The sequence below is a fragment of the Lampris incognitus genome, chromosome 1 (assembly GCF_029633865.1).
Source record: "Lampris incognitus isolate fLamInc1 chromosome 1, fLamInc1.hap2, whole genome shotgun sequence".
Lineage (NCBI taxonomy): Eukaryota > Metazoa > Chordata > Actinopteri > Lampriformes > Lampridae > Lampris > Lampris incognitus.
The window spans coordinates 128,981,709-129,003,662 of NC_079211.1; the positions used below are offsets into that span (position 1 = coordinate 128,981,709).

General features: G+C 43.1%; 1 protein-coding gene across 1 annotated transcript in view; it reads left to right on the plus strand.

Moving 5' to 3' along the window:
• Positions 1-1,123: 1,123 nt before the first annotated feature.
• zmat4a (zinc finger, matrin-type 4a) overlaps positions 1,124-21,954 on the plus strand; it is a 153,837-nt gene continuing 133,006 nt past the window's right edge. The window contains exon 1 of the mRNA XM_056279595.1: positions 1,124-1,210. Coding sequence (XP_056135570.1) covers positions 1,124-1,210 — 87 coding nt within the window. The remainder of the gene's footprint in view (positions 1,211-21,954) is intronic.

Below are 21,954 nucleotides of genomic sequence, written 5' to 3' on the forward strand. Positions count from 1 at the left end.
GCAACGCAATTTACTAATGAACATATATGTAGAGAGAGAGAGAGAGAGAGAGAGAGAGAGAGAGAGAGAATTGAATTGAGCTGAATATATATTGAATATATATATTGAATTGAATATATATAGAGAGAGAGAGAGGGAGAGAGAGAGAGAGAGAGAGAGCATCTAGGGCTGAGAGTCATGGGAAAGCATTTTGTAGGTCACTTTAAAGTGTAATCAAAAAGCAAACCTGAGGCACCACCTGAGGCAACATGGTGGCCCTGTGATTACACACATTCCCAAAAGCAGAGAGACACGGGGTTGATATCTGACACAGCCGGCGTGTCCATCACCTGTCAGGTGCCCTGTACTGATGCAATGGTGTAAAACCACACCTGCCTGCTAACGTTAAGACACTCCACATAGCAACAGCTGAATGCCAAATACTCTGAATATGATCCTATGGTGTACAGTATCACCGAAGCGAACAAGGCTCTTCCTAGTGCGCACAAAGCTCATATTTATATTTTAACAATCAGCACAATGAGAATAATGTCAGAGGCAGTTAGAAGACATTTGCCTCCCTATACATTTTCAGAATTGCAAATCTTTTCTGACCTGATATTGTGACCTACTTCAAGATACCGGCGGTGGAGATTATTTGCAAATTGCATAGCTGACCCTATTTTTTGCAAAACATTGCCCTGCAGCCACAGGCACTGAAGTTCACAACACACTGGGACGGTGCTTGGGCTAAATACAGAATTTTAAATGCAACTTCAAATAATAAATACTGCATGTGCCAATTCATTTTAATTACTCTTATTTTATTTTTTTTAATTTATCCATCTATTTTTCTGCGCAGTATTGTACACGGAAGGGTGCATCCGCATCGGGGTTTTTAGCAGGACCTGTGCTCCACTATACCTGCAATGAGTCACCTTTCAGATCAGTACTCCACTGGTGTTTTTGCAAGGTTGAAATCGTGTCAAAGTCTTATAACTAGTGGGCTACTACTGCCAGCGAGCCAATAGGGTAGAAGTGGGGCGGAGAACAGCAGACGATTGTACTACAGTATGCTGCTGCCAACAGCTGTGGAAGCGTCCTTTGCCTAATAGCTACACGCGTTGCTGAGCTCATCTGGTCAATGGATTATACAGTTTCCCTGCAAGTGCAACATCAGCTGACGTTGTTCTCGACACACTTGTACCAGGGCTACAGTTTGGAGTTACAGGTATTTAGCATTGATTGCTACTTCGCCCCCCCCCCCAGTGCACCAAACTACGACTGTCAATCGGACTGTATCTCTCTCTCTAACAGCTACGAGATGTGCATGCAAAGTGAATATTACTTTGATGGGCTCCACGTTGCGCTGCTGCAGCGGTGCTGAGCGGCGTCGCCGGGCTTCGCGTGTTGATTTGTCTCCGATGCGAGATTTGACGCTGCGTGCCGCGAAACTAATGGAAGTGGACGGAGCGTTTTGGAAAGTGCGGCGGCGTCCTCGCCGCGCGCCGCTCTCGTGTTTACGCAGCGTGCACAAAGCCCCGCTACGGAGTTGGAGGATCAATAGGGAATTTGCAGGTTATCTACTGGCCATTCTGCTGTGAATGAGTTTTAATGACTGTTAAGGTAAACGATTGTGTCAGCATCATTAGCAGTTTACCCCCTACACCCCCCCACCCCCTCCTCAAATAACCCCCCGTGCTCTGCAACAAGGTGTACTATTGCAGGAGGGACGCCCTGGCTGTATGTGTATATATATATGTATATATATGTTTTTTTACAAGGTGACATTTGGACATTTGAGGTGTTTGAATTAAAACTCACGTCACCAGCCGTTAAGCTGGCTGCGAATCTTTGACTGCTGTGATTTCGGCAGCAACACAACCGTCTTAAATATGACCCCATCGATGTTTCTACACGTTACAGCTCACGTAGCCGGTGCAAATCACCTATGCATTACATTAATCCATTTGTGCCCCATATGGTGCAACAGCATATGGTGCACAAACGGAGTTACTTGATGTAATGCATGTAATGATGCAGTTCCCCATTCATTTTGAGCACGAAAATCAACTTACAGACTCCAAACTTGCTTGAGACAGGAAATCCGTCACAGTGCACATCTCTAGCCACCTTCATCTTGGATCAGAGCAATGTTAAAATGCTGTTGAAAGTGGCAGAAAATAGTAGAAACAAGAAAAGATAGCATTACAGACAACATTCACCCTCTCCACGAGGAAGAATTATCTCCCCAAACGTCTGAAGTAAACGAAAAATAGAGGTCAGGAAATTTCTGGAAATAAATAAACAAATAAATAAAATCCAAACATTGGGGTAAATAAAATGGGCTGCACCTTGCAAAAACACCTGTCTGGTCCGCGATGAAGAGAAACGGGTGTAGAATGATGAAATCTAGCCTTTTCTATCTTCCCGTCTTTGTCTTTCTTTGAACGCCAACTTTTTCAAAAACACGTTCAGAGACTGTAAAATACGAGAGTATTAGTTTTGTTTTGAGGTGTTTTTTTGTCCAGGCTGTGTGGATATTTTTCATTGTGAGGTACTGCATCTCTAGTTTCTCCAAAATGATACAAAATCTGTAAATGACCCCCCCCCCAACAGTTTGCTGCTTTTAGTGATTCATTTCTCATTTCATGATGACATTAGACGACAGCGTCTCAGGAGGCAGAGCAGGTCATCTGGGAACTGGAGGGTTGCCAGTTCGATCCTTGGCTAGTAGAATTATTGAGGTGTCCCTGAGCAAGACACCTAACCCCTAACTACTCCTGATGAGCTGGTTGTTACCTTGCATGGTTGACACGCCATCAGTGTGTGTGTGTGTGTGTGTGTGTGTGTGTGTGTATTTGGGGGGGTGGGGTGGATGTGATGTATTCATTCATTGTAAAGCTCTTTGAGTTCCTGTTGCAGTTAGAAAAGCACTATATAAAATGTTGTTACATTTACCATCACACAGTCTTTAAGACCTTTGCTTAAGATGTCCACTTGAGGGAAATTATCACAAAGGGTCAATATATATATATATATATATATATATATATATATATATATATATATTGACATAGTTGTTACCTTGCAGATCAGGCCCATTATCCTGTAGAAGAAGTGTCACATTTTCATGCAGTGCAGCAAATTTAAGGAAAAACAAGGCTCGGCTTTCCCTACAGAACTGTTGAAATGCATATTCAAGCTGCAGATATGGCTTGGCTCCTATTTAGCTCTGCAGCCTCGGGCATGATGAGGTAAAAAGAGACGTAGCTAATTCTCAGCTAGGCTTTTTAAGCTGTGTCTCCATCTCTCTCAGTGGAGAACTTGCATCCTACCATCAGCTGGTCTGTGTGCAAACCACAAGGTGGCTCCGTCTCAGCACCACCCCCCCCCCCAAGTTTCATTCTTTAAGACATTTTTCATTTTTTTCCTGTCCCCAAATGCCACAGGCTGCAAATGCCTCTGGAGAGCAATGTGCTAACTCATGCACTTGCAGTACTTCTTAACTGTTTTTTATTTTATTTTTCATTTATCAGCTGGCTTTATAGTATAGTGTTGTTTCACACAGATCTTGCATAACATTATACATGAGGTTTTCCAGTGCCAGGTTATAAAACAGAAACAGGCTATGAAACGCCTCCATAATTAAACTCCAATATTGAGCCTTTCTATGTACTTTAATGCCTGCTGAGATGCTCTAGTTATCACATCTATTTTAGAAAGGCTTGAAGTGGTAAATACATGTGCACTCTTCCTCTACTGGTGGTAAATTGTGATATCTATAAATAAAATTCTTTGAAGCTCATCGCTTTAGTTTCATCAGCAGCAAATGTTTGCTTTTGTAAACTGAAAACTGACTGAAAACTGTCTCTCTTGCGCAGCATCCATTTTCATTTGTCTCCTGAAATATCCCTCCATCAAAGCTCAACTCAGACCATCTAAAGAATTGATAAATGGCTTACTGTAAGTAACACACGAGCGCCATAGTAACAATGGCACCCATTCAGATATTTTCCAAACGCTGTAAGAAGTTCTTCAGCACAGCACAGGTCAAAGGTCACGTTGCTCTCTTGCAGCAGTTTGACAGATGAACTTTTGAACATCATGAGCAACGTGAATAGGATTAACCCTTTGCTTAACACTGGAATTATTCAGGCATCATTTTCATCCCTAAATTAATTTCTACTTTTATTGTTGTCTTATTCACTAACAGAAAAATACAGCTCACTACGGTGTAAAATGACTGTCTGTTAAGGGATAGCTGATATCTGACATAATGGGCTCTGAAATTAACATGACAGGTGGGCGTCTGGGTAGCATAGTGGTCTATTCCGTTGCCTACCAACACGGGGATCGCCAGTTCGAATCCCCATGTAACCTCCAGCTTGGTCGGGTGTCCCTACAGACACAATTGGCCGTGTCTGTGGGTGGGTAGCCAGATGTGGGTATATGTCCTGGTCGCTGCGCTAGCTCCTCCTCTGGTCAGTCAGGGCGCCTGCTCAGGGGGGAGGGGGAACTGGGGAGAATAGCGTGATCCTCCCACGCGCTACGTCCCCCTGACGAAACTCCTCACTGTCAGGTGAAAAGAAGCGGCTGGCGACTCCACCATGTATCAAAAAAGACGTGGTGGTCTGCAGCCCTCCCCGGATCGACAGAGGGGGTGGAGCAGTGATCGGGATGGCTCGGAAGAGTGAGGTAATTGGCTGGATACATTTGGGGAGAAAAAGGGGGGAAAAATCCACACAAAAAAATAAATATAAATAACATGACAAGCTGAATTATATATTTATGTCAGAGGTAGCGACTTATGAGACTAATGCAAGAATGATTTCTTCTACAAAAAGGATGTAGAGCGCATTTTTTATATGGAGCACAAACATTTTTATCACAGCTCGCATTACGACAGCTAGGTTTTTGTTTTTTTATTTATTGTTTATTTTGACTTAAAAAAAGAGGGAAAAAATGCACCGATCTTTTGTCTTTTATCCAGGTCTATGTCTTTTCACATAATGACAGACGGTCTACCTCTCTTCATTTCACTGCATGTTTTACTTTGTATTTCTGTGCATGTGACAAAGTACTTGAACATGCCAAATACACTCACCGGCCACTTTATTAGGCACAACTGTCCAACTGCTCGTTAACGCAAATTTCTAATCAGCCAATCACATGGCAGCAACTCAATGCATTTAGGCATGTAGACATGGTCAAGACAATCTGCTGCAGTTCAAACCGAGCATCAGAATGGGGAAGAAAGGTGATTTAAGTGACTTTGAACGTGGCATGGTTGTTGGTGCCAGACGGGCTGGTCTGAGTATTTCAGAAACTGCTGATCTACTGGGATTTTCACGCACAACCATCTCTAGGGTTTACAGAGAATGGTCCGAAAAAGAGAAAATATCCAGTGAGCGGCAGTTCTGTGGGCGAAAATGCCTTGTTGATGCCAGAGGTCAGAGGAGAATGGCCAGACTGGTTCAAGCTGATAGAAAGGCGACAGTAACTCAAATAACCACTCATTACAACCGAGGTATGCAGAAGAGCATCTCTGAATGCACAACACGTCGAACCTTGAGGCAGATGGGCTACAGCAGCAGAAGACCACACCGGGTGCCACTCCTGTCAGCTAAGAACAGGAAACTGAGGCTACAATTCGCACAGGCTCACCAAAATTGGACAATAGAAGATTGGAAAAACGTTGCCTGGTCTGATGAGTCTCGATTTCTGCTGCGACATTCGGATGGTAGGGTCAGAATTTGGCGTCAGCAACATGTTAGCATGGATCCATCCTGCCTTGTATCAACGGTTCAGGCTGGTGGTGGTGGTGTAATGGTGTGGGGGATATTTTCTTGGCACACTTTGGGCCCCTTAGTACCAATTGAGCATCGTGTCAACGCCACAGCCTACCTGAGTATTGTTGCTGACCATGTCCATCCCTTTATGACCACAGTGTTCCCATCTTCTGATGGCTACTTCCAGCAGGATAACGCGCCATGTCATAAAGCTCAAATCATCTCAGACTGGTTTCTTGAACATAACAATGAGATCACTGTACTCAAATGGCCTCCACAGTCACCAGATCTCAATCCAATAGAGCACCTTTGGGATGTGGTGGACCGGGAGATTCGCATCATGGATGTGCAGCCAACAAATCTGCAGCAACTGCGTGATGCTATCATGTCAGTATGGACCAAACTCTCTGAGGAATGTTTCCAGTACCTTGTTGAGTCTATGCCACGAAGGATTAAGGCAGTTCTGAAGGCAAAAGGGGGTCCAACCCGGTACTAGCAAGGTGTACCTAATAAAGTGGCCAGTGAGTGTATATCTCAACGTTGTGTGCATTGACTTGCTGCTGCTGCCATCTACTACTACCACTTTTGGCTGTTCCCTGCATCTTCCTCTGTCACGCCAGCCACCTGCATGTCCTCCCTCACCACATCCATAAACCTCCTCTTTGCCCTTCCTGTTTGCTTTTCCTCTTTTCTGGCAGCTCCCTCTTCAGCATCTTTCTTCTAATATACCCAGCATCTCATCCATCACCTCAACCATCTCAATCTCGCCTCTCTTGCTTTGTCTCCAAACCATACAACCTGGGCTGTCCCTCTAATGTAATCATTCCTAATCCTGTCCTTCTTCGTCACTCCCGGTGAAAATCTTAGCATCTTCAACTCTGCCACCTCCAGCTCTGCCTTCTGTCTTTTTGTCAGTGCCACTGTCTCCAAACCATATAACATAGCTGGTCTCACTACCACGTTTAAAACGTGGTAGTGAGACCCTTCCCTTTAACTCTTGTTGGTACCCTTCTATTGCAAATCACTCCTGACTAGCTGCCGCTACTAGCTGCCTCTGCCATGAGAGTCCTAAGCCTTACTCTGACTAAATAACTAATCGCTCAGTTTGGAGTACTTATAGTGACTGAGACCAAAGGAGTGTGTGTGGAGAAAAAACATTTCATTTTGATGTTTTAACCTGGTGTAATAATGATGATAATAATAACAATGCATTTTATTTATAGAGTACTCAGAGACACTTTACATATGTAAAATTGAACATAAATGCAACACTCCAAAAACAGGTAACACACAACAACAATCATACATTAAAAGCAATTCTGAAGAGGCGAGTTTTGATCAATGATGTGAATGTGGACAGATGAGTGCAGTCTCTGATGTGTCGGGGGGGGGGGGTCCAGAGGAAGGGGACAGCTATGAAGAAGGCTCTGTTGCCCAGGTCCGGTGCTTGGTCCTGTGTGGTGGAGACAGGAGGTGGTAAATACAGTAATGCAGCAGGACTGGAGGTAGTCTGAGCCCTTCACAACAAACAACAACAGAAAAACTCAGGATGAAATTTGTCCCCTGGATAGAAAACATGCTTGTCTGAATCCTCCAGGTTGAGATGTGCTCACAATGGAAAGAAAAATCCTCTGTGAGTCGACCTGTATCATAATTTTATCGTCAAACTGGCTCAGCATTTGCCCTAAATGTCTCCACTGGCTTATCGCCAAGCTTAGTATACCGTATTACTCAGGTGTAGGCATTCTGCCCAGTCTGCATGCTAATGTTTCCACTCAGCAGAAATGTGGACAGTGGTCAGGTCACACAACATGGGAGTTGGCCAGTTAGCAACAAGCACAAGGTAACTACAGATTACATTGACCCTAAATGCGTGGCGCTGCAATTTGTCTTGAACTTGCCTCCAGAACAATAGAGGCTTGGCGGATATCAAGTTCAAGGGTGTAACCTGAGTGCAACCTCGGTTGTCTGGCTTTGCTAATATGACCTCCAAGGAGGGATGCTGAAGCATCTCACTGGCCTTTTAGAGCTCCAGATGTACAAAATACTGCTGATAATGTGTTGGCTAGCTGCGTCCATGGACCTTGTAGCTCACACAGGGGAAGAAGAGAGGAGTCGGGACAGCTACAGAGAACAGCTACAGTATAGCTGTTAAGACATCATTAGTGTGTGTGTGTGTGTGTGTGTGTGTGTGTGTGTGTGTGTGTGTGTGTGTGTGTGTGTATGTGTGTGTATTCTTGTTCAGCTACATTTGTGAGGACTGTGAGGACCAGTTTGAGTTTCTAACCATAACATCAAGGATATGTGGAAATTGGGAGGACATTTAGCCAGTCCTTCCTTCTTTAAGTATATCTATTTTAGGGTTAGGACCTTGGGTTGAGGGTTAAGGTTAGGATTAGGTTAAGGTTTGGGTAAGGGTTATGGTTAGGCATGTAGTTATGATGGTTAGGGTTAAGGGCTAGGGGATGAATATAGTCAATGACAGTCCTCACAAGTATAGCAAACAAGTGTGTGTGTGTGTGTGTGTGTGTATCACCTAACAGAAAGTAATGGCACTTTCACTTTGATTGCTTATCTGGTGTAAATACAGAGCACCCTTGGGCCATGCTGATCTTGACTTCGATTTATAATTTTCACTACAATTTAAACAAAATCCAAAACCATGAAGGATTATCAGGGATTATGTAAAATGACACACTTTTAGACAAGTTAGGAGTTAAATTTTGATGCAGATGTATTTACATTTTTACATTCAACCAGAGAGTGCAGAGCAAGCCATTTGTGCCGTGGTGTCCCCGGAACGAGCACAGATTCGGTGTCTTGTTCGGAGACACTTTAACATAACAGTGATGGACAGATTGACTATGCCAGGGATCACTCCTGCTGTCATTGGGTCACTGGACCGCCTCTCCACCCGGGACACCCTGGCACTCCAGAGACTAACCAGGCGTTAGACTAGACCATACATCTGACCTCCTGTGAGACTGGCGTGGAGAACTGAGAGAGTCGTCTGCTCACTGCAGCAGACAGCAGACCAGAGCCCCGTTTGAAAGTTAGCCAATGAAAGAAAAAGTGATTACCTATTCAGACATTCAATCTTTTGCAGCATGAGTTTTAGTTACATTTATCGTAACTGGGAAAAGAGGGTAATTGCAAGCCTGGATTAATGAGTTTTTAATTAGCACACAATGATAATACAGAATAAATATTGTGTTGTGCAGCATATTGGCTTTGTCACTTCAGTTCTGGAAGGTGTTGAACACGACATCTTGTGTTGTAAATGGTGTAATGATGTGGACGATGATGATGAATCCAGATTATGCTGACGATAGAACAATGATGAAATGATTTATTCCCCCTGCTTTTGTAAAAATAGGGATATGACATTATTATAGGTTTGATTTATATAGGGATGTCTGTTCTGCAGAATTGAATGTGAACTTTTCTGCTGGAGCATTTCATCACCGTGGCCTCAGGTCTAGAAGTCTGCTGCATAGGCCTATTGTCTCCCCTTCAGGGTTGAATAATTTTCAATTGTCTAGAGATATAGCTCATGTTGCCAAGTCAACCTGGTCTCTCTTTCCTCTCCATTTCTGTCTGCCTGTTTCTGGCTCTCTCACTTTCTCCCTCCCGTTGTCTCGGCAAACAATCGCAGCTCTGCAGTCTTCAGATCGGCTGTGACACGCTCGCTCCGGCGCACTATCACACTGAAAGTACCACGTTGATAGCTTAGGATGCCTCGGAAGCCATCCGAAATTCAGGACGATGATTCAAGACAGTCAGGTGAACATTGTTTTTCATGACGTACCATGTCAGCAACAGGTTATAGGGGAATGTATGAATATGGCCGTTGCACCTCGGCGCTGACGATGCCTGCTGTGTTTGGTGGTTTAAACTCGTTTCTTTTACTTGAAGCCAGGCTTCAAGTTTTCAAAGTCTTTTCCTTGTCTTTGATTTTCACATGAAGTTTATATCTGTATATCTGATGGGGCTTAGTGGAGAAATGTGGAGGGTAATACTTAATCTGGAAGACTATCTGAAGGGCACCAGGATTTATGAATTAGTGGCTTGCTGTGTTTAAGCTACAAAGTTTGAGTCATTTAGTATTGACTTTACAGTAATACTAATCATAGTAATATACCTGCTCCTGGTGGTTTATAGCCATGACTTCAGTCATCCTCCATCCTATTCTTCTGTTCATGTGCAGTGTTGCTCTACTTAATTGCCATTTTTACGGAATACAGTTAAATATTGCATAAGGAATGAATAGCAAAGTTACAATTTGTGTCAAGGTAATAGACTATATTTAATTCAATTCAATTCAATGTATTGTCATTAAAAACAATGTGCAGGCACATGTTAAAAATTAAATAAGGGCTTCAGCTTCGCCAAACAGTGCAAAACAGACATAGACAAACACAGCAAACACAGTATAAGATATACACAGATGAAGACCAAAAGCTAAAAATAAGTTAAGAAAGTGCACGAGTACAAAATATTTAAAAATATCCATAGACATTCAGTGGGTAGCCAGGTTCAGGTGGGCAACAGCTTGGGGAAAGAAGTCGTTTTCGAGCAAGGTAATGCGGGCTCTGAGGTTGCTGTAGCACCTCCCAGAGCGCAGGGGGGGAGAACAGTCCATAGTTGGGGTGGGTGGGATCTCTGCTGATGCTCAGACTCCTCCAGTGTTTGTGATTAATGTCTTTTATGGCTGGGAGCTGGGTACTGGTGATATGCTGGGCTGCCTTGATGACCCGCTGCAGAGCTTTCTGGTCTACTGAGGTGCAGTTGCCGTACCGCACTGAGGTGCAGCTAGTCAGGATGCTCTCTATGGTGCAGTGGTAGAAGTTGGTGAGAATTTTGGGGGATAGACGGGCACTGCTCAGGCTCCTCGGAAAATGCAGGCATTGTTGGGCCTTTTTCACAAGGGCCTGGGTGTTTAATGTCCAGGAAAGTTCCTTGCTGATGTGGACTCCAAGGAATTTAAAGCTGGAAACACGCTCCACTTCCACCCCATCGATGTGTATGGGGGAGTGGCTGCAGCTTCTAGACCTCCTGAAGTTCACAATCAGCTCCTTCGTCTTCTGCACATTGAGAACAAGATTGTTGGTAGTGCACCATGATGTGTGGTGCTGAATCTCGTCCCTGTAGGCCGTCTCATCGTTGTTGGTGATACAGCCAATGACTGTGATGTCATCTGCAAACTGCACTATTACATTAGAAGAGTGAGTTGGCAAGCTGTTGTGGGTAAAGAGGGAGAAAGAGAGGGGGCTCAGAACACAGCCTTGAGGAGCCCCTGTGCTGAGGGTCAGGGTGGAGGAGGTGTGGTCACCTAACCTAACAGACTAAGGTCTGTAGGTCAGGAAGCATATATGGTCATAATTCTCCATTAAAGCTGAAATATTTGATCCCCCCCCCCCCCAATCCATCCCTCCCCCTGGCAGTGAGATCTACAGACAGGGTGTAGCAGCCATTGTAGCAGCCATTGTGGCTGGTGTGCCTTCAGTAAGCAGTTCTTACCCTTGTTCCAATGGATCCTGGGACAAAAGCTAACACAGACAGGCTAATGTACTGTAACAGACGAAATCAAACTAGATGGGAACACTATCACACTGTAATATTGATTATGGAAATGGTAGATTAGCTGCTGTCCAACAGAAGCAACCCACATCATCATCACATTTCATATGTTAGTTAGTATTATGTAAATTATGTATCCTGAATTTCAACTTTAAATATGATCAGATATTATTGGTAAAGTCTATTTACATTCTTAGAGATAGCACATGCAATAAACAACATTTCCATTATTTTTTTTTCAATGAAGCAAAGACTTTATCTGTATGCGATAAAGCATGTTTACATAAATCTATCAAGAGCTGAGTATTCAGGGTTAGTCTTTCTAATAACCTAAGACATGAACCCTAAAATAAACCTTGCGTTCTCTGCATCATCTATTTGAATGTCCCTTAGATTGCTAGTGTTCAGCAGGGGTGTTTTACACTGAGTGTGATATATATATATATATATGGTTGTGTTTGTGGTTGTTTAACCACACTGGCAGCTGATGAGTGTGTGACACACGAAACAGGCTTGTACTGCAATGTATTGAAGTTTTTTCCTACATCTATCTTAATATATATATATATATATATATATATATATAAACTTCATTAAAAGAAACACTCAACGGTAGGGAAAAGCTCAACAAATAAGGAGCAAAATAATTCAGTGATTCAAGTAAATACTTTAATAGACAGTGCAAGCCTGTTTCATGCCATAAGCAATCATCCTTATGACTGCTTATGGCATGAAACAGGCTTGCACTGTCTATTAAAGTATTTACTTGAATCCCTAGATTTTATATATATATATATATATATATATATATATATATATATATATATATATATATATATATATTTAATATGATCATAGTAAAAGGTTGCTCCATGCATCATCTGCCCTCTCATCCCAGATTTCACTTCTTACCATAATATTGATTTGCTGCCATCAAATTCCTGCTCAGTGCACAGTGAATGATGATTCGTCCAGTTGGTTTGCAGCCTGTCTGTAATAGTCAGTCTGCGCAAAGTAACCCCCAAAAAACTTATAATGACAGTAGTTTTGGTCATTCCTACTCCATGCTGTTCCTTCCAATTTTGTGTTTATCATCTGTTATCCTCTGAAAACACATTTTCTGTTTTGTTCAAAACAGAATGCCATGAATATTTTACAGCTGCATATCTAAAAACATCTCCCTGCTGAAATTTTGTTTATGTTTTTTTCTTCTCCATGCCATGCTGTGTGAGTATGGCACATTAGCAATTCACACCAGTACACATAACCTTTTCAGAAAAAAAAGAAAGAGATGAAACAGTGACTTTAGGTGACTAATAATTTTACTTCTATTAATTCATTCTTGTTAACAACAATTATTATGTAAGAGTTGTCAGTAATTGGCAACGAAAAGGTTAAATAATTTTGTATCAGACATTGATCTTTGGCTTTGGCTCTGCTTATAAAAAACAAAACAAAATCCAAAGCTGATTAATTCACACATAGATTATGTAAATTCTGCATGAGGAGGATAGTGGAATAATTCATTAGTTATGTCCTTTAAACATGTGTGTGTTCACATTAAATATATATTTAGTTTAATCTAATACTGTTATCAACCCTGTGGTCATCTGTAAACTTGATTAATTTCTCAAGTTAAAAATTTGCTATAGGAAAAGCCCATAAAAAAAAAAAGACTTTCACTCCCAAGTCAAAAGTAGAAGCTTTATCCAACGTGTTGTATGAATTATGCACAAGTTTAATACTTAAAATGAACTCCCCTGGGCATGAATTATGGAGGCTCCTCTACCACCTAAAATCAGTATCAGCTAAGTGAGAGAGGAGTTCTTGACACCTTTACGAAGATTTGGGTGGCAAAGGGGAGTTTTTAAATTCTCATGTTTAATCAATTACCATATTTTCTGGACTACAAGTCACACGGTCGCACTCGACAAAAACACACATTGTTGTGAGGGGAAAAAAGCATATGTACTCTGGCTTTGCCAGATGACAGAAGCTGAGTAGGTGTGGGCTTGGTCTGTATTTAGATGGGAGACCTCTCGGTCTCTGGTCACTAAACAACAAAAAACCCATGCCCCAGTGACGGGGACATTGTTCTGTGGGAGATGCTGTCCTGGCTCACTGTGGTCATTAAAAATCACATGGCACTTGTCACAAAGAGTACCGGGGGTATACCCTGGTGTCCTGGCAAAATTCTCAACCTGGCTATCTCCATCTGGCCACCTAATCATCCCCCTGAGTAATGTGCGCAATGATTTTCTCCACCTCAAGCTGATGTGTGGTGAGCATTCTTGCTCTAAATGGCTGCCGTGCATCACCCAGGTGAGTGCTACACATTGGTGGTGGTTGAGGCGAGTTTCCCCCCTTTGATATGAAGTGCTTTGGGTGTCTAGATAATGCGCTATATAAATGTAATCCATTATTATATATAGGTTGCTTCGTTGTATAAATAGCGTTTATATAGTGGTATAGAGCCCTGCGTGGGACTGTTTCCTTAATTCTGCTCCTGCTGGATGTCTGACCATTACCATCCACCCCCGCTATGTGTGTGTCCACTCTTGCCCACACCCACAAACAATCTGACCATTCACGTCTGCACAATGGTGTTTCATTGATTTTGTGTCTTCTCCCTTCCCGCAGTTAAAACACATTATTTTACTGTGTAGTATTAATAAAGAGATGCATATCTGTCAGTAATAACGTAGCGAAATTGTGCTTTAGTGTATAATTACATTCATACGAGTGCCATTTTTAAAGTTATTCTAGTGCAATAAGTACACCTATTCCACGGCAAAGTTATATTGTATTTACTTATTATTTTAGAACATGTGTTGTTAGCTGTGGTTGTTTTATTTTGCTGAGGATGTGTTGTTTTGTTTCCCTGTGTCTATTAACGCACTGATCAGCGTTGTATTCTGTAAAATGACAAGAAAGACTTTCTATTCTATTCTATTCTATTCTATTCTATTCTATGTCATCAAAGCCTTTCTAGGGGACGGAGTCATACGGCCGAATGTCTCTGCAGCAAAGTGCGACACATTTCTCAGTAGTATCTTGTTTAATCAATCAAGTTGCAAGTGTTTTATCTTTGAAGGAGAGCTTAGTCTTTCCGCTTGACATCTTCCGCTTCCGGCGTGGGAAGCTGGCAGTGCGAATTCACATTTGTGGCAGCCTCACTCAGTACCGTTGATGCAGTGTCTTTGTCCACGTCTGTGTCTAAGTTAGTCTTCGTTTGTTGGCTAGGAGAGCTGGCGCTGGATCGGCCGAGAGAGCTTGTTCTGCTCCGCTGTGGGCCCAGGGACCGCGGCCTTGCCCGGAGCTGCACCCAAGGAGGTAACGCTGAGGGTGATCTGACAGGATGCGGAAGCGGGGCAGGCTAAGCTAACTGCTAGCTCACGCAGACTGACAGTTCTGATAACACTGGTGGCGGCCTCACCTGACGTTGACTTGTGTTTTTGACGTCGTCCTGTGGAGTGCGGGGAGGTGGATCAAGGGTGTCTGGCTGGGAGAGCTGGTCCTGGATCGGCTGGGAGGGCTTGGTCTGCTTCGTCTGGTTGCCACAGGGACCACGGCCCCTGCCTGGAGCTGCGCACGAGGAGGAAACACGGAGGGAGGTCTGACAGGACGCGTAATCAGGGCAGGCTAGGCTAACCGCTAGCCCATGCAGACCAGCGGTTCCGACAGTCATCCTGGTTGGCATTTGTTCCCTTGGCTAGTGATTTTTTTTTTTTGGTTTGGTTTGGATATATGTGTTAGTTTGAATATGTGTGTTCTTGTAGTTCTTTTTTTTTCTTCCAATTTCCTCCCTTTCTCTCCCCAATTGTATCCGGCCAATCACCCTGCTCTTGTTGAACCGGTTCTTATAGTTCTTAAATGTGTTTTTGTCTGTATGTTGCACTGATGTGGGCTGGGGGAAATGGCATTTTTTTCACTTCATGTGTGCAAGTACATGAGGTGAAATGACAAAGTGTCCCTGATTCCTAATTCCTTCCTGGCTCCTGATACTTTGACTGGGGAGAATGGACCAGGTGTGTTGTCTTAACCCTGAGGTGCCAGATTTGTGCCTGTTGTAGATGAATACTTTAGCACCTTTGTTGCAACTAACAAAGTCCAGTTCATTTTCATCTTTGTCAGTCACAACTGAGAAATTTTTCCAAATGTCTGACTTGCCTTGCTTTTCTTTTGTATTTTAATGACCTGCTTTGATCTTCTTTTTAACTTAATTTATTGACTCCATCCTTCTGATTAGCGCTAACTAAATCCCGGGAAGTTTAGGACTTGGGACTTGAGAGCCAAGACTTGAGACTTACTCTCACGACTTAGAAAACAACAAGTTAGTCCTGCCTATGGCCGTAGTACAGAATTTGACACAAGCACGATTTTGCCCATTATGATCAGATTCAGCCCCATTGAGAGCACTGGCAAATAAAAATGCAGCGGCAGACCTTTCCTCAAGCCAAAGGGCTACCGAGAGGACAGGTCTGTGTGACCCCACCAAATGTCATCACAGCCCCCCCCAACCCCCCATCCCTGCCCTCCTCCTTCACAGCTCAACAACTTCCCTAACGAATTACAAGCAACCTTCTGTAGCCTGAGCATCTGCTCGGCGCTCAGCAATTTGACCCCTCTTTCATCTGTACCACTCCCCTCCCACTGTTTCACCTCCACTTGCCTCTGGCTGCCAGTTACATGCAGCTTGCCTCGGCTAATTTGCTGGCAGCCACTCGGTTTCAAATGCAGGAAGTAAACAGCATGCGGACTCGGTGTGTGTGAGGTACGCATCACCGCAATAAGCCTGTTATGCTGCGCCAAGAGTGGTGGTGTTAATATTGTTCACAAGGGTCGCTCTGATCAGATTGATGATTGAATTGTGTAGCGAAACCCCCTGTCGGTTTATGATTGCAATGCCTCCCCCTTATCTAATTACATGGATTACGTGGATGAAAATTAATATTTTTCACAGTAGCATTTCATTTAGAGCATACTCAACCCCCTGCAATAATAGCTGTGTGTTTTACAATAAAATCCATTAGGTTAATCAATTGTTTGCCATGGAAGAGGAATTGAGATACTGTAAACTCTTTCCGCAGTGGTTGCTCTTCCTACACATGATGCCACACAAAGCTGGAACGAACCTCCAAAAGATATAAGACAAGACCCAACACTCACCACTTTTAAAACAAGGCTGAAAGCTTTTATATTCCCCATTACCTTTAACTGAATCTCCAGCCCACAGATACTTGCACTTGGACCTTTTATCGCATTGCACTTCAATCATAATTTATCTTTTAGTAAAAACAACAAATTCTTGTTGCTTTAGACTCTTTTAAGTGTCATTTTTTTTTATCTCATTCTATCTCTTATCTGATGTCTTTTTATGCTTATTTGTAAAGCACTTTGAATTACCTTTGTCTATGAAGTGTGCTATATAAATAAACTTGCCTTACCTTGATTTACCTTCCTTCAGCTGGACTTGGCACTCAGTTGTTGTTCTTACCTTTGGCCCTGCTGTTAAGTGATATGATTGATGATGGACACGAACAGGGGCAATGTCGGGGCTTACTGATCAGGAATTAGAAAAAAAGAAAATCCACTGTAGAGGAAAAGGTTAAGAAGAAATGCCCTCCACTGTATTTTTCATGTTCATATTTTAAATTGCATTTTATATATATATATTATATATATACTATATATATATATATGGCCTGTCCGGGGTGTCTCCCCACCTGCTGCCCAATGACTGCTGAGATAGGCTCTAGCATCCCCGTGATCTGAGAGCAGGATAAGTGGTTTATATGTATCATATTTTTCACATTTCTGTAATGTTGGAAACAATCAAGCTTACAGTGTGTTTGCTTTTTGTTCTATGTTTTGCAATATTCATCATCATCATCATCATTTTCTGATGCTTATCCGGGACCAGGTCTTGGTGGTAGCAGGCTGAGGAGGCCAGCCCAGATGTTCCTTCCCCCAGCCACATCCACCAGCTCCTCCTGGGGGATCCCAAAGGTATTCCCAGAGCAGCCAGGATATATAATCCCCCCAGTGTGTCCTGTGTCTCTCCCGGGGTCTCCTCCCAGTTGGTCGTGCTCAGAACACCTCCACAGGGAGGCACCCAGGAGGCATCCTAACTGGATGTCTGAACCACCTCAACTGGCTCCTTTCTCTCATCCACTCCTGGTGCCTTGCCAATGCAGAGTTTCCTAACTACCTCAGTCGCCTCTGCCAGAGAGATGGGAGATGACCCCCCTGAATCCTCCGGCCTTGCCTCCTCAATGGGAGGCATATTAGTCAGGTTTAGGAGCTCCTCCACCATCCAACCACATCCTCAGTCAAGGTCAGAACCTCCCCGTCGCTGCTGAGAACAGCCTGGTTATGGGTCTGCCTGCCCCTACTGAGTCGCTTGACGGTTTGCCAGAACCTCTTTGAGGCCAACCAAAAGTCCTTCTCCGTGGCCTCACTTAACTCCTCCCATACCCGAGCTTTTGCTTCCATGACAGCATTGGTGTAGCCCTTTTGGCTTGCCAGTACCTCTCAGTCAATTCCGGAGTCCCCCGAGCTAGCCAAGGCTGGAAGTCCTCCTTCTTTTGCCTAATGGCCTCCCTCACCAATGGCATCCACCACGGGGACCTTGAGTTGCCACCACGACATGCACCGACAACCATCTGACTACAACTTAAAGCTGCCACTTCAATAATGGAGGCTTTGAACAGGGTCCATTCCAGCTTCACACTCCCAACCTCCCTCGAGATTATGAAGAAGCTCATCCGGAGATGTGTGTTGAAGACCTTCCAGACAGGGTCCTCAGGCAGACGTTCCCAGTTCACCCTCACCACACGCTTGGGTTTACAAGATCTGTCTGGCAGCCTCCCATGCCATCTGGTCCAACTCACCACCTGGTGGTGATCAGTTGACAGTTCTGTCCCTGTCTTCACCTGAGTGTCCAGAACATACGGCTGCAGGTCTGATGGCATGACTACAAGGTCGATCATCGACCATTGGCCTAAGGAGCTCTGGTATGAAATACACTTATGACCTGCCTTATGCTTGAACATGGTGTTCGTTATGGACAATCCATGACTTGCATAAAAGTCCACAACAAAGCACCACTCAGGTTCAGATCAGGGAGGCCGTTCCTCCCAGTCATCCCTTTCCAAGTTTCCCCATCAAGTCAAGTCAAAGTCAAAGTGTTTATTGTCATGTGCACAGTTAAAAACAAGTTTTCCTATACAATGAAATTCCTCCTATGCATTCCACTCTGAATGTCATCATCAAAACGAAAATAGAATATAAAATAAAGAAAAAAATATAAATTAATATTAGCAGAGATAAAAAGGGAAAATAAATAAACGGTCCAAAGAATACTATGTACAATATACAATGCATGGTGGCAATATATTGTATCTGTTCAAAAACTGTATCTGTCCAAGATCTGTATTTGTGCAAAATTCCATGTACAGACAGTATATAAACAGACATAAAATTCTTTATACAGACGGTGGGTAAATGTCTTGAATGTGCAGTGAGTTGTGTGTGTGCATCTGTGTGTGTATGCATGTGTAGGTGCATGTGTGTGGATGAGGGGGTGAGCGAACTACCTGTTTGGTGAGGAGGGTTAGGATGGGGGCCTGGGGCAATAGATTGGATTTGTTGATCAGTCTGATGGCCTGAGGATAAAAGCTATCCCTCAGCCTAGAGATTATGCGTTTCACACTTCTGAACCCCCTGCAAGAGGGCATAAGTGTGAAAAACCTGTATTGGGGGTGGGTGGAGTCTTTGATGATGCTGCAGGCTCTTCTATGCACTCTCTGGTGGTAGATGTCCTACAGAGATGGTAGGGGTAAACTGACGATCTTTTCAGCAATCTTTACCACTCTTTGCAGGCGTTTGCGGTCCATGGCGGTGCTGTTCCCATACCACACAGTGATGCAGCTGGTCAGGATACTCTCTATCATGCAACTTTAGAAGCTGCTGAGAATATTCAGTGACATATCCAATTTCCTAAGTGTTCTTAGAAAGTACAGCTGCTGTTGTACTTTCTTGACCAGCTGGGTGATATTACATGACTAAGTGAGGTCATCACTGATATGAACGCCCAGGATTTTAAGACTGCTGACTCTCTCCCCTTCAGACTCACATATTGTCAGTGGTTGATGAGGTCTCCTCTCCTTCTTCATGTCCACTTTCATCTCCTTGGCATTATGTTGAGAGGGAGGTTGTTGCTGTCACAACATGTCAACAGACTTGCCATCTCTCTCCTGTATGCTGTTTCATCACCCCAGTAATCAGACCAATGATTGTGGTGTCATCAGCAAATCATTGCCAAGTAGAACTACAGAGTCGCCAGATGGTGCCTTCACTAGGACACTTCCCAGTGCTTCTAGGAAAGCTGAGTACTCCGAGCTGCCATTTGGCATGTACACCATCACGACAATCCTCTGATTGTTGTGATGGTGTATTTCCCCCCTGCAACTAGAAGTCACAGTGAGGCGACCCTCTCGTTCGTGGGGACAAACTCCAACACAGCAGTGTTCAGTTGGGCACTAACAAGTAAACTCCACACCCACCCGCCGCCTCTCACTTGGCAAATATAGAAAAGAGAGAGTCCAGCCCCCATCCAGGAGTTGGTTCCCGCGCCAAGGCTGTGCGTAGAAGTGGGCCCAACTACATCTAATCGGTATTGCTCAACCTCCCATACAAGCTCCGGCTCCTTCCCCTTCAGAGAGATGACATTCCACGTACCAGAAACCAGTTTCTGCACCATAAGTCCAGTCCACCAGGGCCTCCATCCCAACCCGCCACCCGTTTGGCATCGCACATGGCCCCTACACTTCCTCTTGCAGGTGGTGGGCCCACGAGAAGACAGCCCCATGTAGCTCACTTGGGCTGAGCTGCTTGGCAATATTACAGAATAAAAATGAGTTGCATCATTTCAGCAGATATGTGCAGCATTTAACTTTTAAAAGCTGCATTTGAAAAGAAATTCTACATTCTAGTAATGATTAGGGTGATTTTAGAGGGGGAAAATAAGATAAATGTACAAGAAGTCATTAAATAAGACTAAATTATATTATATATCAGATGGGTGAGAGTAGTTTTAATTTTCCCCTCGAGTAGCCACAAAAAGTGGACCTTTCCAGATGTTTTTCTACCAAGCAACAAGAGTTTTACATGGGACCAATTTACCTTTCATTGCATCCTTTTGCAATATGACTATTGCACATGTAGTATATTGCAATGTCGATTCTGAAACGATATATTGTACGGCCCTAATCACAAGTCTTTACAATTTGCGCAAGGGTGAGAATGCCGCAGTGACCTGAAAACGGAGCTGCACAAACTATTCCAGATTGTCAAGAATGATGACGTATAATAAAGAGTTGTTGTGGACAAAACACTTAAAAAGATGAGCAGGAAAGCTTTTCCAGACCGCTGCGGTTACAGTCACCACTGCCTCTGCCTCTAAACACATTTTAGGGTGATCCATGATTCATAGCTGGTATCTTTGCACCCTCTTCAATGCTGGTTCAGGGCCTGAAGATGAGGTGAGCTGGAAGAGCTCTTAAACCCCTTCATTAATGTTGTTTGTCCTGTGGAATTTAACCACCATGCAAGTCCAAGAAATGCCGCTGCTCTCAACTGATTACAAGACTGAAGAGATGAGCATATCTGATTTATTTATTCTCCTGTTTCACGGATGGCATGTGTCCTGACACGTTGGTCTTCACCCTCACTCTCTCAGTATTAACCCCACCCCCACCCCCCTGTTGGTTACCACAGTCCACTGATGAAATGGCTCAGCTGTTGTAACCACGGTCAAGGTCACATTATTCATGGGGATGATGATATTAAATGCCAAAGGTGAAAAATAGGGTTAGGGTGGGTGGAAAAAAAAAGAAAAATCGCAATATGACGATTTTAATATTGCAGCATTTCCACAGAATCATAAAGTCACATTACATTACATTTAATCATTTGGCAGACACTTGAATCCAAATACACTTACAAGAGAGTCAGCAATTACTGAAAGAAATTCAAATGGCAACTGGTATCATAGAGCACTACATGGTAATCATATCATAGCTGTTCTTTATAAAGTAGTGGTAGTAGTACATTTGCTACCTCGTAATCATCATAGTCATACTATATCAAATAGTAGTAGTAACATATTTGCCATATCATCGTAGTATTATATGAAGTAGTAGTAGTTGTACACTTTCTACATAGTAGCTCTACATGGTAGTACCTATAGTATATTTGCTACATAGTAATCATATCACAGTAGTAAAGTATGAAGAAATAGTAGAAGTAAATTTGCTACATACTCATCATATAATAGCAGTTCTATGTAAAGTAGTGGTAGTAGTACATTTTATACATAGTAATCATATCATATCAGCTCTAAATGAAGTAGTACTTGTAAATTGTAAATTAGTAGTACTTGTAAACTTGTAAATTTGCTACACTGTAATTATATCGTCATAGTGCTATATGAAGTAGCGGTAGTGGTATATTTCCTCCATTGTCATCATATGATAGTAGTTCTATATTAAGCAGTATTGTAGTATATTTGTATTTTTATTGTATATCTATATTTATATTT